Consider the following 19,823-nt stretch of genomic DNA (forward strand, 5'->3'; position numbering starts at 1 on the left):
ATATGATACATACTTATAATGTAATGTAATTATAATGAAAATATGTACTTAAGGGATGGGGTATGAACGTTTGGACAGTATTTATTGTGGGACATTAGAGCCCATCAGACATATCGAATTGCATTCTGAATACGAAGAATGTCCTTCTGATATCAAATAATTTTTTAAATTCCCAATGTAATACACATTTTATGGCAAATCATTAAAATTGATATTTTTGATATTTAACAGTACTCAAAGTAAACTTTATAAATCTGATGATTTATACTTAAAGTGTATGTAGGTGGGATGAAAATCGACGATCAATTGACAATTTTGACCTTTAGTATTGAAGATATGGATTTTTTTCCCAAAACACCAAAAAAATAGGTCTTTTGGGGGAAAAAATCCATATCTTCAATATGAAAGGTCAAAATTTTCAATTGATTGTCGGCTTTTCCTCCCAGCTACATACACTTTAAGAATATATCATTAGATTTACGTAATTTACTTCGAGGACTGTTATATATCAAAAATGTGAAAAACATCAAATTTTAATAATTTGTCATAAAATTTGTATTATATCGTGAATTTCAAAAAATGAAAATTATTTGATATCAGAAAGACATTCTTCGTATTCAGAATGCAATTCGATATACCTGATGTGCTCTCATGTCCCACAAAAAAATACTGTCCAAACGTCCATACCCCAGCCCTTAACAAATCAGCTTTTGAGTACAGAATAATTATTAAACAAAATATTTCAGCCTGGTATAAATTTTATGTGGTAAATATATCAAAATAAGTATAATATTTCAGTATTTTATATTCAAGTATCAAGATCCATATCAACTGCTGATTTCAAATCCAATTTCCGATAAAATATTTCTCATATCAGCTTAGGGGCTGTGCAATAATTATGAGCCCTGGGGGAGGGTAAAATTGGGGGGGGGGCAAAAATTTTTGGCGAGCCAAAAGGGGGGGCAAGCAATTTTTGGCAAGCCGAGAGGGGGGGCAAGCGATTTTTGGCACCCATTCATGGGGCGCCTTTTATATAAAACGCTCTAAAAGGCTTAGGAAAACAGCACGGAAACGCTTAAATATGCAAATTTTCCTGCTAAGCTGCGCTTTCATAACATCTATCTAGACCATTTAAGGTTTGAAAATTGGGATCCTAAAAATTTGGCATGTGTAAGGGGGGGCAAAGATTTTTGGCGGGCCGAGAGGGGGAGGGGGCAAGCGATTTTTAGCGAGCCGTTTTGAAATCCCCCCGGGGGCTCATAATTATTGCACAGCCCTTAAATAAAACAAGCTTTTTCAAATCAATTCTTTCATTACAAAATGGTGGCTATTAAGCCCTAACTGATATTTAAATATCATTGTTATGTTGGCAATGCAAAATAGCATGCAACATAATAACAATTAAACATTGTTTTTAAATATGACTTATCTATGTATGAGTTGCTCCATTTTGGAGTATAATCAGTATACTAGTACATGTATATATTCAAGCAATCATGTATAATGCATGCAATATTCAATATACCTGTACAAATAGAGTGCAAACTTATGTAAATATTGAATGTTTACGAGTCCAATGGTATTAATATTTTCGTAAAGTGAAATATGGACTGTTAAAGCCTCATGCAATGGAACAGTTCAAATTTTATTGAATGAAAATATTCTTTCTATTGAAGGAATGAAGCAATATTTGTTTTACATAGCTCATGAATAAATTCCTTTTCTTCCACTTAAAAGTTTGTTAATCACCAGGAAAAAAAATTTAAAATTTTTTTTATTTTTTAAATCATAACTATATTATTTGGCGAGTCGATGTAGTCACCACGCACACAACACGCTTGCGTTTGTCAGAGTTGCGGTGGTACAATGTAGCTGCGCGTGAGTTTGCAGCTATTACTAACACTAAAAAAATAAAAATAATCAATAAGTATTTAGCCAATCAAATGACAAGAATCTTTGCATGAGTTATATAATTTTCATTTATACACATAGATTTCATAAAATTGTAGCAATTCTGTTTTTAAAAATAAACCTGAAGTTGCCAGAAAAAAAAAATCATTTTTCTGAAGCTTTGAAACGCTACACAGGAAGAGCAAAGAAGAGCAAAGCTATTAAGAAAGAACAGAAGTTCCTGAGAGAGTTTGACTGGGTTAGACATCCAGTACCTACAAATCTAGCACAATTGTTTCACAGTGTCATACAATATGATAATACAGTTTGGCATTATAGTTTGTGCACATTTACTGGCATTCTTGTTCCATTTCAGCCAATATACTTCACCAGTTATCATGCTTTCATTTTATGTGTATCCTAGATGTGTATAATTTTTTATTGTAAACATGTACATTAACATTGTATGCCTACGTGAAAGTGGAAAAAATGCACAAGTTCTCCGGTAACGCAAAAAAAAAAGATTGTTTGCTTATCCTCCACTGACCGACCCTAATCTGGAAAATCTGGAAAAAGGTGTGTTTTTTTTACTGTACAAATGAATACCGACCCTAATTTTGGAAATTCCAGAAAAAGGTGTTTTTTTCTTTCAACAATTTTTGGACATCCCGAAATTTTTTTTACAGTTTCTACACACTTCTAAACTGTTTGAAAAACATAAATGAAGTGGTATACAGTAGAAAAATATACTAATTCTTTTAACTATTTGGGCTATTAATTAACCCAATTAAAGGCATACAGTCATGTTTTGGCTATGATCTTTACAAAAAAATCTTTAAAAAAAAATCCAGACAGACCCAATTCTGAAAAAGTTGTGGAGGACAAACAATCTTTTTTATTTTTGCCTAACCAATAACTGAATATGCCTGGTGATTAGGCAAAAAAAATAAATTGTTTGGTTGCCTTTCCTAGACAAAAATTTGGAAGGTGGGTACATTTGTAGGTCAATCTTTTTTTTTCATTTTTTTTTTCATGGGCTGTTTCTTCATTTTTTCTACATTTTGAAAAGGCTAGTATTGACAAATGCTTGATCATTTTATGGTAAAAATCGGGCATATTTGGACTGAATTTAAATTGAAATATTTCTTGCTTTTAATCAAATATATGCATTTAATAAATGAAATGAGTGATTAACAAATATAAAATGTCCTTGATACTGTCCAAATTTAAGGTTTCTTTCAAAAAAATGATTGAAAAAAAACAAACGACCCAAGATTTCCAATTTTTGGGGTCGGTCTCTGAGGGCAACCAAACTTTTTCTTTTGGCCTTATGCTAAGCTGTACACCAATGCAACAGACATTTACAGCATTATAATAAGCCACATTTTTATACAGCTAAACTACACAATATTCATCCATGGTGAATTTATATACAAATACCAGTCTGGATGGGACCAGTCTGGGTATTGACCAAGAACTGTGCTTTCAACAGTTTAAATCATGAACAATAAGCTATTCCATTTAAAATCAACACTCCCCATGTGGAAGATTTTGGAAATATCTTCCACAGGGGGAGTATGAATTTCAAATGGAATTATCTCATCAGCAGCTCCATTTGAAACTCATCCTCACTCTGTGGACGATTCCAGTTGAATCTTTCTCAGAGGGTATATGAAATTCAACTGGAGCTGCCTAATGTGCTCATTCCATTTGAAATTCATACTCCCCCTGTGGCGGATATTTCCAAAATCTTCCACAGGGGTAGTGTGGATTCTAAATGGAATAGCCCAATGCTGCATTATATTTGCATCTGACAATTATTATGCACAGATTACACGAAACACTGAACATTGAGTCATCTTCTTGCAATAACTTGACTAACTTTCATTAATTTTTACACACATGGTAGACTAGAAAACAAGGCCAAACTTGATACTTTCGCTATGGAATACTTAGTATCATGATCATTTAAAATATATAATTGATACAACTGCTTTAGAATTTTTTTTAAGCCAATTTCATCTTCAAATTTACTGTGTACACATTACATTAGGCCAAGTAAAAATAAATAAACAAGTTTAGCGTCCATGCCCTCCTCCTTCCAAAACAACAAAATAAAAAGTGCCTCCTTATTTTCGAATATCATTCACAACACCAAATACACAAAATAAGGCGTTAAATATGGGTATTTAGAGCAGTTTCGTAAAAGAAAGAAAAAAAAGCCCCTCCTCATTCCTTTTTTTTCAAAACACCAGGACGCTATACATGTTTTTATTTTTACTTGGCCTTACATCACATCAGTTAAATCATAAAATAAAAAGAAAAGCTTGTAAAATCATAAAATATAAAGAAAAGCTGCTATTACAGAGCATACATGCTATCAAGCTGCAATATCATAATCATTCTAGCTAATATACTTTTTGAAAATACTTAAAAGGAAGCCCCGCCAGAGCCGTTCTGGGGTGAACCAAACCTGCCTGGTTATCAAATTAATCAGTGACAAGGTTTTCTCTGAATTTGACAGGTGCTAATATTGATGCTTTAATGTTATTGCATCAATTAGCACCAGTCAAATTTAGTGATAGCCTTGTCACTGATTAATTTGATAACCAGACAGGCTTGGTTCACCCCAGAAGAACTACTCTTTCATCTTCAAATTTACTGTGTACACATTACATTACATCACATCAGTTAAATCATAAAAGAAAAAGAAAAGCTTGCAAAATCATAAAATATAAAGAAAAGCTGCTATTACAGAGCATACATGCTTTCAAGCTGCCATATCATAATCATTCTAGCTACATTTTGTAATATACTTTTTGAAAATACTAAAGTTTAGTACAACATATTTGGAAGCAAATGTTATTCATCAGTACACTATTAGTAAAAGCTAAGTAGCCCTTAGTTTACTATTTGATTCTTTCTCATAAAATAACAGAAACTATGGAGCACATAATCTTCAGTCTCTTTGGTTGAGTGCAATAGTGGTGGACGATACAACCAGAGGGTTACAAGGCTTCTCTTGTCAGAATTAGGCAAATTTACCATAAATTTAAATAAAATTAATAAAAAAAGTAGTATATTTTTGGGTCTCTTCTTCATAAATTTGGTATATTTTTTTGGGGTATGGGTTCAAAATCACAGCCACACATCCTTATCCAAATCAAAATTGAGTACCCCCCCCACTCAAGTTTTTTGGAAGGTGGGGGGGACTGCCCATGTGGCCCCCTTACAACTGAATACTGTCGTAATTGACATTGATTAGAACTTGTGACATGACATCACTTTCTCTCTGTATTATATCATCATCATGTGTTCAATTGACTTTCAACACAAAAACTTTGGCGCATTTGTTCTAAAAAGAAAAATATTTTTACATGCTATGACCTAACATGGTTTTCTCATTTTTACTATGGCATTTCCTTTCAACTTTGAAAAGACAATTCAAACAAATTTGTGTCTTAGTTAATTGGAAATATAATGGCTATCATTATCTGTTTCAACTTCAGTGACATCTCATGCATATTTTACTGGGTAGGATTAGGCTTATGTCCCGGGAAGTCACTCCCATTGTGGCCTGTACACCATCCGCGATAATAAAAACGCGTAAAAGGGTAGTTTTTTTAGTGGGTAGGCAAGATACTGCGCATATCGTGTGTTTAGGGTGTCAAAAACATGAAAAATTGGAAAATAGGGTATCAAAATTGCAATTGCTAATACGCGGAAATGAAATTTAGGGTATGAAATTTGATGCAAGGAATAAAATCCCTGTTTAGGGTGTGAAAACAGGCGCATGTTACCTACTTAGGGTATCTTTAAATCCTTGTTTAGGGTGCTTTTCAAAAGTTGATTATCGCGGATGGTGTACTACAGGCCACAATGGGAGTGACCCCCCTGGGGCTTATGTTCACTGGAGGGACATGAAATCAAGCAATACAGCACTGTTAATTCAAGTAATATGCTAAAGCCACGATTTCTCCATGTTACAAAATTTAAATTCTGTGTTACAAATTGGACGATTTCTGTGATTTTCTGTTTTCCACTAAAGAACTGAAAAGTTAAAACAAACATGTTTTAAATGTGTATTTTGTTTTACCTTTTGTAGTATGACCAGAATCTTGCATCGTATAGGCCTAGAATTAATGCTAGAATGGATTGTTTAATGGTTGGTTACTGCTAAATATTCACTTTTCTTTGTTTTATTTTCCAAATCAACACACAAGTTAGACATTTTACTTCACTATTTTGTGGCATTTTCAAATTTCCTTGAGCAAACCCTGAATTCCATGAATTTTTCTGTTTTTCCGTATTGCGGAGAAATCGTGGCTTTATAATATGCTAATACCTATTTCAATACATCCAAAGGTCCGAGGAAATTAATGAGGTGTCACTGGAACTGGACTAGATATTATGTAGTAGATAATAAAAGAGCCAAACTGATGTATGTCACAGATGGTAAATCTGTGATACAATCAAGCAAAATGAATTGGTCACTTGAAATAAATTTTCATTTTTATATAGGCCTTATATACTACTCCATTCCATAATCTACAATATGCTGAATACTGTATCCGAAATGAACTTGACACAGATATTTGAATGAACTAAGAACAGGATTTCATTGTTGGGCCAAAAATGTTAATAAATGGTCATATTTCTTCCTGGAAGGCCGTTTTTGCCCCAATTCTGGCAAATCCTTTGTTTATCGTGCAGCATACAGCCTTAGCAGGAACAATGATTGCAAACAACAATCAAAAGGAAGTTCAACCATACAATGTAGATTCAAAACTGATTTGGGCCACAATTATCATTTTGTCCTCAATTCTACACAATTGTAAGAATCCTACTTTGATGATTTTTTTTAGAAGATTTTCTAATTTAGCCAATATATGACAGGAATGGTTTTTGTTTTACAGCATTAGCCTATATATAGAATTTCTGCATTAGACATACATACTTGTAATAGTTATATATAACACATGTTCACAGCATTGCATGCATTCAAGGAAGGGAAAGAATCAGTGGCAGCACCAGGAATTTTTTTTGGGGGGGAGCATGGGGGAAAAGTGAATTTCCGGAGGGGGCAAAATCGACAATTTTTGCGCAAAATTGCCGCAAAAAGTGGAAAATTACGTAATTTGGGGGTTTGCCTCCAAAGTGTGGGGGGAACAAGAAAAATATTTCCCCCCTTGCCCCCCCCCTCCTCGTAGCACTGCCACTAGAACGAATCACACTTCAATATTTACATTTGTAATTTTGTTCACAAATACATTATGATCTGCACAACTTCACAACACTACAATAGGATATTTATCATCATATGAAATACAAAACAAAGGGTATACATACAATATACATCTACTTCTCTATACATGTACATCACACAGAACAGGTGATAGCTGTCCAACATTGAATTTTGACACAATGGACATCTCAATTTTTGATGTCGCTTTAATAGCACGATTCTATGCATATCCGGGATGCAAATTTTGGTATGTACATTAAACAGTATTCCTTGTTTGAAAGATATTTGAGAAAATAATTTGTTAGCAAAATCTGATTTTACTTCCAAGGGCACTTGATGCAATTGAGAGGTACATTTTTGTTTAAGGGGGTACTACACCCCTAGCCAATTTTGTGCCTACTTTTGCATTTTTCTAAAAAATTATAACACATTGGTGACAAGTTAGATATGTATATTATAGGGGCAAGGACTACAACTACTGTACTGAAAATTCAGCAACTCAAAGCAAGTAGTTATTGATTAATTGATCAAATATTGGTTTTCCCTCATTTTTGACTGTAACTCCACAACTGTTGTCTGTGTTGAAATAAAATTTCCAGTGCAAAAGTTGTAGTCCTTGCCCCTATAATATACATATCTTACTTGTCCCCAATGTGCTATAATTTTGGAGAAAACTGCAAAAATAGGCACAAAATTGGGTAGGGGTGTAGTACCCCCTTAAAGGCCTTTAAATATACATACAAGAAAGTGTTAAGTTTTTAATAACTAATTTAGAAAATTTCACATTAAAGTCTTCATAAGGCCTAAAAATAAATTGTTTGATTGGCGTAACATATAAAAAAATTAGGGTATGTCGGTTGGCAATTTTAAAAATATATTTTTTTACGCGAATGATAAAGTCTTTAGAACTTTTTTTTTTCTTTCTTTTTTTTAATTTAATTTTCTTAAAGAATTTGTTTTCTTTTTTTGCAAAAAAAATAAGAAAAAAGTCTAGGGGGGGACAGGGTGGACGAAGTCCATGGGCCCAGAGGGTTCAAGGGCCCCGAGCACGAAATTAAAAAAGGGCCAGATTTACCATTGTGCCCAATGGGCCCAGGTCCAGGGCCCCCAAAATTGCCCTATGCATCTTTCTTTTAACCCCAATAACAGCATGTTTTTGGGTCAAAATAGGGCGAAATTGTAAAATTTTTTGCGCTTTGCGTGGATTCAAATAGCAAAATTCATGTTGATCTGGGGCTAAAATAGTCTGAAATTGATTTTTAGTGTGCTTTATGCCATAAATGTCATAGTAACATCGGACAAAATATGTTAGTCCCCCTCTGTATTATGCGTAAACCAAAACTTGGTCACTGACTTGAGTGCACATGCCTTCCTCGGCACATGAGTTCGGGGCCTCCAAATTTTGTCCTGGCCCAGGGCCCCCATTAGGTAAATCCCGCCCTGATTAAAAGGGCCCGTGCTGCTCCTTGTCCATGGGCCCCTGATGCTCTTGCTATGCCCCTGCAATCAAACAATTTTTTTAGGCCTAATGTCAAAGGGAAAAAACAAAGAGTTTGATCATGTCCTGTAATAAAATGAAAGTGTCTTCATGATGAGGCTGACCCCTTCCTCCCTCTGAAACATAAATGTGAAATGTCCAAGTTGACAATTCCATCGGCATGAAAGATCAACTTCAACTATTTTAACTATTTTAACTAGTTTGTTACAAAGATTATCAAACTTTTTGACCCCTAATGAAAGGATGCTCATTTATTGGACATCATCGAACTTTTGGTCCCTGATCACCTATGGCAGCTATTGATGCTATAACCATAGAGGCCTCCCTCCTGGAGAAGCCTATTATGTATTGGAAGGGAGCAGTGTGGCTGGGTCACTGGTTAAGGTCTTTGCTTTTGGTGCAAGTGGTCCCAGGTTCAAATCTCTGCTGGACAAAACCCACTCTTCCCCATGGCTCATCTGGAAAATGCGGGGCAGATGAGTGAGATGACCCATGACAAAAGACCTTGTTACAGGTGGTTCCAATCAGGGTAATATTAGCCTGGTTGTTGGCTACACTTGCCTGCATGCCAGACCAGCTATCTACCGCGACACTACTGACCACTTCACCAGGTGCCTGGATGAAGTTTCGTCAGTGTATCTCATAGATTTCAGCTGTTAATGCCCAGTAGATATGCTTGACATAAAATAATAAAAAAGCTCTACATATTGTAGATGGCTACAATCTTGTTCTAAGGCTTAGGATCCACAACATGCTCATCTATCAGGGGAACAGTTCATAAATCCCAATACATTTGTACATTCATTGAATGACCTTTGAAGATTTGGGTACAAAAACTCATACTCTGCAACTTGAGGTCAAATTTTGCACTATTAATGTAATTGAGGTTATTGGACTATGCCATTAGGATGAGGCTCATGTGGTCCATATACTGTTACATCCTCCTGTAATGTGCACACTTGACATACCAGACACAATCCAACAACCAAACAAATCTAAGTCTCTGGGCAATCACACAAATCCAAATATCAACAACACTTAACGTTATATGATAGCTTCTGACATACCAACAGCCCCTTGAAAACGGTATCGGGTTGTTTTATAGGATTACTGCAAATGCTTACTACAATTACAATATCGTCTTGTCCCATAAACCATGATACGGGCCATGATACAATTGATAAACATGTAATCATTAATTAAATAACTCAGTCCCTGTAACAAAATGTTACTATCTTTTGGTTTTAAAGTGCTACTTTCAAAAGGTAAAGTTTATGACACTTTTATGATGAGAAAACGCTCTTCTAATGTCAATGTTTGGTGTGTGGTACTTGAACGGGCAAGGTTATTTTGTATTATATATGTCACCCGCTCCCACAAAACCCAGAACAAGTCACCAGATATGTTTGCTTTTATAGTTTATAGGCAAAGATGACATTCCCATTAAATGCAAATTCCTGATTTCATGGTATTTGACTGTAGGCAACTTGGAATAACAGGTTTTTTGAAAGGGGGTGGGGTCCCATATGAAAATATTTCTGCAACCCTTTGTGCACCCAAATTTTATGGCAAATGTGACTCTATTGGTCATTCTGAGGGAGCCTGTCAGAGTAAAAAAAATTTGATTTTCAATTTTTTTTTCAAATTTCTTTTTCTTTTTGTTATGAGGGCCCCCTATCCCTTGGATCGATCTGCCCTAGACTGGGAGCCTGAGTGGACTCTTACAAATGCTCATTAAAAAAGAGAATTATTTACCAAATAGTCAACAGTTAAACTATGTTACTCAAAAAAAAAATTGTGCGTAAAAAAGCACCTTACAATCGGAGGGTTGCGAGTTTGAGCCCTGTGAAGAACTATAGTCTGTATCTACCACGAGTCACCTGTACTAGCTTTGAAGTTCAGCATACCCGCATTGGCTTAGCGTGATTTCTTGTGTGTACATATGCGTTGTGTTGATCGCGCGCATAAAAGTATGTACACGCACCAAGTAACGCTAAGCTAAAGCTTGAACGCTGAACTTCAAAGCTAGTGCCGGTGACTTGGAGGTAGATATATAGACTATACACATGGTTTTCAATGTGTCATGATATCCAGGGTAAAATGTTCATTTTGGCTTTTTCAAGAATGTTTCTAAAGTTACAAAAAAAAATTGGTCAATTTGGTGCCTCTGTTTCTGTACCTGTCCATGGACTTACATGATTCCACCATCATTCACATGTACAAATGCATCAATATCATAATACTAATCATGGCATGTCCGTCCCTCTGTCCGCGCGCTATCGCTCGTGTGCGCTCTCGCGTAGTGCGCGGAGTACCGACAGGCGCAGTGCAGGTGTGATCAATAGGCCCTAGGCCTATTTTCAACATATTTCAATACGGCCTATTAGGCCTACAGCAGAACATGACTATTTCCGGGGTGCAATATTAAATTAAAAAGGTCAGGGCAGGTAGGCCTATATAGGTAACTGGTGTTGGGTAATTAGAGATAGTCCTATCACGAGAACCACTCAACCCGAGAACCGCAAAATCTAGTATTTATATAATTTTATTACAATACTACAGAGTTGTGTATACACATCATAATTATAATACACAATATGATTTGTAATATATATACCATGTTCAACTGCCTCATCATCATCTTGTAGCTGGAGGATGACCAAACATCACATCATCATCATTGCACCACCTCCTGCCATTGGGGAGAACACTGGACCACTGTTGTAACCTTTGTTTGGGCTGGACATGTAATCTGACAAGTTGACCTTCTTCATTTGTTTCTGCGGAAAATTATAATACATTTATAAAAAAAATTAAAAATAAATAAATAAAAAAGTCTTATCTTTTTGGGTTATTGTTCACTCAAATGCAGTGGTGGCACCATTTTGCGCAAAATTTGTTCATTTTGCCCCCGCCACCATGAAAAAAATTCCTGGCTTTGCAACTGCTCAAATGGCACAACTTTTATATGCATTTTATTGTCTTTTCACTCCCATAGTTTTTACTTTATCTCAATTTTAAATTTGCCACCTTTGGCCTCCATGGACCAGATCGTGTCACATTTTATCATGGATACACAGATGATTGTACATGAAATATTGTAATACACAGAGATTAATAAACACAAGGAATACTCCATGCATGTTCCCTTCATCTGAGCCTACCCGGAGTGCTCAACTTGTCAGTGCTTACGCACAAAATCTCTTTTGTGTACGCTAGTGCTATTTGCACTATTTTTTAGTTCGCTACCCCTCACTTATGGTGGATCCCTCACTTATGGTGGATCACCATGGGCAACATGCTTACCTTCCGTAGTATGGTAAAAACACCTCAATATACTTTGAGAAGTGAGACAGGCAGACAGACAGCATGACAGACAGAGACGGACCGTCAGCAGAGTGCAACACTATCGTAAGTGCAGTAGAATGCAATAGCTGCCATTTGCAACATTTCAATATATATGTACATGTAATTACTTTTAACCAATAACAATAGAACAAACACCCAACTACGTGTACAGGTGATATCTTGGGGTTAGCTTAGTGGCCATCAGGAAAGTATACAGAACATCAACACTTTGCAATGAGCATGATGAGGGGGTTGTGCTGCAAATAATAGGTGTTTTACAAAAGGCAGCTATTACATTCTACTGCACTTACGATAGTGTTGCACTCTGCCCCACTGCGGGGGGGGGGCACTCAAGTGACGGGTATACAAAGTAGGGGCCTATCGGTAACAAAGCGTTATTTTTTAAAAGGGGGTCATTGGGTACAAACAAAATCAAAAAGGGTGTCATTGGGTATAATATTTTGAAAAAAGGGGGTCATTGAGTATAAGATTTCAAAAAAAGGGTCATCGGGTAGAACATTTTGAAAAAATGGAGCAAAATTTTGAAAGTTTCGGCATAATTTTGAAAAAATTGAGCAAAATTTGAAAGTTTCGGCATTATTTTGTTGCATTTTGACGATGCTCTTCTAGAAAATCTAGAAAAAAAGGGGGTCACAACCAAAAAAAGGGGTCATTGGGTAGCCGCAACTAAAAAAAAGGGGGGTCATCGGGTATGACTTTTAAAAAGGTCATCGGGTATAGTCGACTTCAAAGAGGGGCCTATTGACAGGCACATACCGTCACTTCAAAGTTGAGTGCCCCCGGACTCTGCCGACGAGACAGCAACAAACAGAGACACACATACACTCACCATGTGCTGTTTATGCATTTCATGCTTCAAGTTTGGTTTAGCAAATCCTTTGAGCCCCAATTTCCTCTCGCAATATTCCCTGTACTTGCAATCACGCTCAGGTAGGTCGACCGTATCCGGTGAGAAATGAACATGCATAGCCTGCACCTGGTTTAGAATTTCTTCCACATCCGACATGGAAGTTGAGCGTCGTCTAGCGCTTTGTGATCTCCTCAAGCAAGATCTAGGAGACAGAAGAGGTGGCACCGTTGGGGAATCTGGTCTTGTTTTATTTGTTCCTGATGAACTCAGAGAATGGCCTCTTTGCTTTCTCTCGGTATTCTCATCACCGCTTTCATCACTTCGTATATCATCAATATTAGATGTACTTAGAGATCTTCTTCGACCTCCTCTCTGATATTTTTTCATCTCTTCTTCACTATCATAGCTATCATCTGATGATTCCTCTGAACTACTAGCCTTGCCCTTATCATTCTCTTCTTTAATTCTCCTCAGATTACTGCGCTCCGGGAATTAGCTGCGGTTGACGCCTCCTCTCAAGAGGACTGCTACTGCTGCGACTACGTAGCGACGGAAGTTTCAAACTCAATTTAGGTCTGGTTTTCTTTGCTCTAGTGTCAAATTCTTTTGTAATGGAAGACATGGTGATATCAAATACTGTTTGACTGTCAGTTTATAAGTTAATCCAAAAGTATTAGTGGATATTCACAATCTAGTCCAAATAAGCCAGCAACTCTTACTTTGCGTGTAAATTATTTACACATTATTTGGCACGATACCCTTTTAAACCAGAAGAGATTTCATTTCATATGCAGAGTTGAACAACTCTTTTAGGAAAAACGTCGTATATATATAATCCAATTCAGACGGGTACAACAATCACTGCTACTTCAGATAATGACACGGTAGCATATGATAGATCACACTTGTGTCAACTGGCTTCCTAGCTCTATTCTATGCAAATATTATTGAGTTTACAAGCTGTATTGTTTAGTCAACATCTGATTCAAATCAAATCTGTTCCTAATGAAGCTCAAAGTCTGATATATCAAATCCACTATTTAAACAAGATAAGCACGGTCATACCAGGGCACTGGTCCAATCTTTTCCTTCTTTCAAAACTTGATTTTTTTTTCCTGACTAGTCTGTAACAACTAGAGCTTGTCAGCTATGGTGTCTATTTATTGGCAGTTTTCCATGAGTCACATGATTAGCGATTGTCATCACTTGGCACTTCAGAATCCGTCCCTGAAAGACAGACAGACAGACAGACAAAAGACAAAGAGACAAAATCTGGATCAGAAATCTATATATCTTGCACTACGAATAAATATAACCCTCCAGACCCTATAGACTTTTGGCTAAATTTTTCTCAAATTTAGCTTCAATTTTGAGCTCCAGGCACTAATATTTTGGTGAAATATTTTTTGCGCATAAAAGAAATACAACTTAAACAAGGTCCTATTTTAGTTTTAGAGACTCCATTTTATGTCCACCAAAATCACTTACTTGTAGAACAACAACTTTATTGTGTTTCTCCGTATTGGACCAGGGTCTGACTTGTTCTGTGGTGGTTAAGGCCCATGAAAGTCAATTGCGAGTTTATCATCACTTTTTTTCCAGGTTGGTGAGGTGACTTTTTCATTTTTCATTATTTCATCAGATTTCATTATTGACCTAAAATGCGTGTTAATTATTTGATTTAAAGCAAAATGGAAATAAATGCGACGAAGAAATTTTCACGAAAGGTAGGGACTAGAGAAGTTAGAAAAGAGCCTGGTTTTGCTTCCAAGTTATGAATATGTTGAACAAACAAAAATATATGTTTCCAATTGCTAAAACTGGTGAAAACACTGATACTTTGAAAATAATGACTTTGAAAATTTGACACGGGTATTTTTGGTTTCCAAAAAGTGACGCGGGCGGGGGACGGTAAACTCGGAATCGACTTTCATGTGCCTAACATACAATTTAATATAAAGACCAAATTTCTGCATGGTCATCACTCACAGTCGTTTGATGGCATGTAAAAAAACTGAGTCATTTTCAAGAAAAGTTGAACAATGATGGCGCTATTTATCTAAAATCTTGTTTGCATCTTTACAATGGGTAGACATTGTAAAATGGTATTAGAACATCAGCAAATAGACTGACAAATGACAAGGGAATTTTCAAAAAACTTTTTATTATGAAATGGTACAACTCATATTATTTGAAATGCAAAATATATGTAAATAGCGCCCTCAATTTGCACATGAATGTGCACTTTATAGAATTAAAATTACCACAAAAATGCAGAAAAGATGAATAATTTGATATAGAAACAAAAATTGATGTTCAAAATTGCTACAAAATATAATTATGTGTATAGTTATACCTACAGTTTATTAGTGTGATCCTGTTGGTATTATTCAGGTCTAGAATTGATTATTATAATAATGTTTTGTTAACAAAATTAATAAATGATCACATCACACAACTGTGGGTGCACACTTCAGACAACTCAACTGACATCCCAGCTACATGTATACTGTGTCTTAAGGGGGAATAATACCCTGATTTTCATCAGTACCCCTCTTCTTTTTTTTCTTGCAAATTTATGAACTACATAAATATGTTCATCATCTCATGTCCTAAACTTATAAAATATCTCTACCTACAAAGTGATTTTAAACCATTTTAGAAAATCATTTTAGCCCTATATATTTTTTTTGTTTACTGTATCCTGGTAACTGAGATGTGTGTTTCATAACAAACCATAATTTATTCTATTGAACATGTCCAAGTAGAATACATGAATAGAATACATTAAATCCTTTGTTATACTATCTATAGAAATGTACTCACTGATTATAACACTGAATAAATTAAATAGGCCTAATCTCTTCCACATAGACAATTTAATACTACACCATGTATGTAACTTCCATAATGTGTTGTTAGGAAAAGAGATTAAAAAAGGCTATAAGGTCATCAAAGGTCAGGTTATAGGTCAATTGGTTCAGGTCAAATTCAAGCATCAATTCTGAATACCATGTGATAGTCTGTGATATCATACATGTCATAATGAGGCATCAATTTTGATATTTTTTCTGTTACTGGATATATAATGGAAATGTGTGAGGTGGATATACTAAAATACCTTGGGATGTAAATGGTGAGTACAATTTAGATTGCCTAGTTGAGATGGATTGGGCAAATAAATATAAAATAGTTACCCAAATCACAAAAATGAAGCTTACGGAAAACTACCTAATATGGTGGTATAGGTGACAAAAATACAATCTTTTTCAACATTGTTGTAGTGTGGTTGTGATAACCTGTTACCTATGGCTTAATTAAGTTTCAGTGAAATAGTGTCGCAAGTTCAAAATACAAAATATAGCTCAACATTGAAAATAGAAGCATTTTAACCGTTCGTTTTTGATAGTTGTGGAGCACCAAGTTCATGAAGTCATAAAAGAAATCAGGGACCACTTATTCCCATTTTACATATCAACATTATTTCCCTATAAATGTGTTAGCAACACATATCCAAAATTTTAACGAAATCCGTTGATAGTAAGCTTTCCAAAATGAAGTGAATTTAAAACATCAGTGATGTACCACTTTTTGGCTTATAGGCCCTACCATTAGAAGCATGTACGCGTCATTGATACTGATGCCACCAATTGAGCGAGAAGATTTGCCCCTTTTATTTTGCATACCACTTTGTCCAATTTCTTTTTCTCATTTCTTCACAAAATGCAAAAAAATGCAAAAAAAAAGCAATGGGTGTAGTACCCCTTAAGTTGAAAGAGAGTAATCAGTAATGCCATGCTGAATTTTGCCGTGGCAGACTCAAATCAGTGCCTTTACACGGTTGCATCGCCAGCGTACAGATCGTGTTTCTATGGGACATTTGAAAGGTCTGCCCAGAAATCAACTTTGTAGAATAGTCCCAGTAACTGAGACGTGACGACATACATTTACATTGGGTATTATCTGCTAATGTCACCAGGCTCCCGCTCATTTAAACGTCCAAATGATTATGATAGTGTTCGATCTTCCTAGTTACTAGGACTTAGTTGTAGAAGTAGAATCTGCTGGATTAGATTAGTATTAGTGATTTGAATCTGTCAAAATATCAACCTAGCTCTCAACTTGAGACGAGACACAGTAGAATAACGTTGTGCAATAATTATGGGGAAGAGCTGGGAAGGGTAAAAAATTTCCTAACAGCATGCCAAAAATTGCTCTCATTAGGCCTGCCAAAAAGTACTTGCCCCCTCTCGGCCTGCCAAAAAATGTTGCCCCCCCCCCCCCTTTTGCACATGCCCAAGTTTTGGGTTCTCACTTTGCAAATGATGCGAGCATTGTGAGCAGGACATTTATTATTGCATATTGCATTCAAATATTGCATATTGAATTACATTTGTGACACAATCTGGTCCATGTGGGCCAAAGGCGGCAAATTTGAAACTGAGATAAAGGTAAAAATGGAGTAAAAAAACAATAAAATACATAAGGAAATAGACATCAAAAACTTCATAACTATAGAACCAAGTGTGCTAGACCTTTGGTGTTTTCAGTAAATGATAGCCTATTGTATGTGTAATGTATAAATAATTACCTATTCAATTTTCAAAAATGCCTCCTTTGGCCCCCATGGACCAGATTGTGTCACATTTGCATGTTATGTTTTCCTATAGGCATGTCCACTAAAAATTGAATTCAGACCTAACTTATTGGCTGGGAGTGGGACTTGATGAAAGAAACATTTTAGCATTTAAATAATCTAGGGCTGTCGTTGGCAAGCTTTTGGCTTGGCGACATGGCGGGAAAAAGTCAATCCCGCCGTCGACACATTGTCGACAAAGACAACTAATCAGATCAACCAATGGTCCCGACTGCCAAACAGGGTTTTCTTTAAGCATTTTGCTGAAGGGGTATTTTCAAAATTTTTTGACCCTTTCAGTTGTGAAATTTTCCTCTGAAGGAGTCAAAAACATTGCCCAAGGGGTATTTTTATAATATTTTTGAAGACATTTTTAACAATATGTGTGTTTTTGGAGCCATAGGCGTAGATCCGGATTGGGGTGGTGGGGGATCTCCCCAATATTTTGCCAGGGATGGTCCATACAATCACCCCCAATGTTGACGCCTGTATGTGGGTTTCTGACCAAATTAACCTCATATTTGGCCATTTTAGCCCCCAAAGTGCACATTTTTTCGTGCTTTCTCGCGAATTTATTCCACTTTTGCATCATATTTCAACAGTTAAGCTTCAAAATGGCAAAATTTGTTGTACCATAAACTTATTCTTTCTCCAAAAGGTGCTGGATACACTATACTTCAAGACGCACTCCTCCCCCCCCCCCCCCAGTCAAAAAGAAATCTACGCATTGTTTGGAGCAGTGGCGGATCTAGAGCAGTCAGAAGGGGGTGGGGGCAATTTTAGAAGAAAATAATAATATTTAAAGATACCCCCTGAGAAGCAAGAAACTTTTGCAAAATGAAGACCTAATTGAAGCAATTTGGTGGATCATTTTGGCAATATTAATGTGTAAAATTTTAGTTTAAAAAAGCCGAACATTTGTGAAATGACCAGTCCATGGAGTCTTTCGTGGACAGCAAGTTTTCCCTATGGTAGGCCTATAAATTGTGTTAAACATAAATTGGCAAATGTCGAAAGCAGAAGTGAAAGTGGCCATATGTTTAACAACTACGCAGGGTGATGTTACCCCCTTAGAACTTGGAAAATTGTGCAAAATGAAGACCTAATTGAAGCGATTTGGTGGACCATTTTGGTACTGTAAAATTTAAATTTGAACAGTTGAAAAGCTGAAAATTGTGAAATGCTGGTCCATAAAGCCTTTCGTTGTCCTACATATCGGGAATGCCAAAAGCCGAGAATAAATACACAATATCAGGTGTTTCTCTATTCAATTCTTGCAATATCTGAGCGCGTCGTTTTCAAGATTTTGTATGCGCATTGGACTTTGGAACTAGGGATTTGAAGGAGTCAGACAAGTGCCTGAACGCGTAAATACGCGTGTTTTGTGCGTTAAAGAAAACCCTGCTGCCAAATCACCGTGATCGTCACAAAAGTAAAAGCAAAGTATGAAAAAAAACTCGGAAAAAGTAGGGATTGCCATTGAATATGCACTATGCTTGCTCATTAACATAAAATGCGCTCTTGAATAAGGGCAGTTTGGAAAAGATGGTCGGAGAGATGGTGCAGTATTCCATTTTTGTTCTCTTATAAATATTAAACTTTTACAGCTTAGCCATCGCAATCATTGTGTGATGGACTAGTGATGCTGCATGCTGCCATGCTCAACTCAAGCATAAACTGCTACATGCCTGGAAAACATTTTTTCCCTTCTTGCTTGTCGACAATTTGATTAGTATTGTTGACTGTCGGGAAACGTAGACAAAGGCCTTGTCGATGACAGCCCTAAAATAATCTTAATCGTCCGATTAAGATTATTTTCATTCCAGAGATATGGCCTTCTTACTTCCACTTCTTCAACTGGATTTCTGGGCAGACCTTTCGAATGTCAGTTTTAATATAAGGCTGCTTAGTAGAACATGTTAAGAAGTTCAAGTCCAAAAAGGAATAATACCAGAAAATGCAACTTTAAGGCTATCAAGTATCATCATTCATCAACAACCACTTCTGAGTTTACTCTCCAGGGATATTCATGGACGCGGTGACATTGCACGTACCTACCGTACCGTACGTCCATGGCTGGCATGCGTCACGTTCAAAAACAACATGCCCAAGCTACGTTGTGCCTTGTGGCATGGTTGGTGTGAATTTGATGGAAGTTGTCGTGCCTGCATATGAATCATTTTGTGAAGAAAGTATTTCTCAACAAAATGTTATCAAATATCATAAAGAAGAGTGGAAAGACGATTTACTTACTTACTATTTTGCGTTGGTTTGTTTTATAGCACAGCAGCTCATTCACGTCGTCACTTTCTCTTGTTTACAATTTTGTCCTGAC

At 36.2% G+C, this 19,823-nt stretch overlaps 1 protein-coding gene across 1 annotated transcript; it reads right to left on the minus strand.

Moving 5' to 3' along the window:
* Nucleotides 1-10,922: 10,922 nt before the first annotated feature.
* LOC140152354 (uncharacterized) lies at nucleotides 10,923-19,823 on the minus strand. Its single transcript, XM_072174659.1, has 4 exons — nucleotides 19,742-19,823; nucleotides 13,370-14,079; nucleotides 12,832-13,335; nucleotides 10,923-11,413 (listed from the first exon to the last, which is right to left on the minus strand). The coding sequence occupies exons 2-4, from the start codon at nucleotides 13,472-13,474 to the stop codon at nucleotides 11,300-11,302; spliced, it is 723 nt and encodes a 240-aa protein (XP_072030760.1). The 5' UTR covers nucleotides 13,475-14,079; nucleotides 19,742-19,823; the 3' UTR covers nucleotides 10,923-11,299.

Source organism: Amphiura filiformis, chromosome 5 (assembly GCF_039555335.1).
Source record: "Amphiura filiformis chromosome 5, Afil_fr2py, whole genome shotgun sequence".
Lineage (NCBI taxonomy): Eukaryota > Metazoa > Echinodermata > Ophiuroidea > Amphilepidida > Amphiuridae > Amphiura > Amphiura filiformis.

What these genes read in the sequence shown, in the direction of transcription:
- LOC140152354 (XM_072174659.1), bottom strand. Translation starts at nt 13,474, where the DNA reads ATGTCTTCCATTACAAAAGAATTTGACACTAGAGCAAAGAAAACCAGA. An exon ending in GCAGCAGTAGCAGTCCTCTT is followed by an intron (nt 13,336 to 13,369) that starts GAGAGGAGGCGT and finishes TAATTCCCGGAG; the next exon opens with CGCAGTAATCTGAGGAGAAT. An exon ending in AAATGCATAAACAGCACATG is followed by an intron (nt 11,414 to 12,831) that starts GTGAGTGTATGT and finishes AATTTTCCGCAG; the next exon opens with AAACAAATGAAGAAGGTCAA.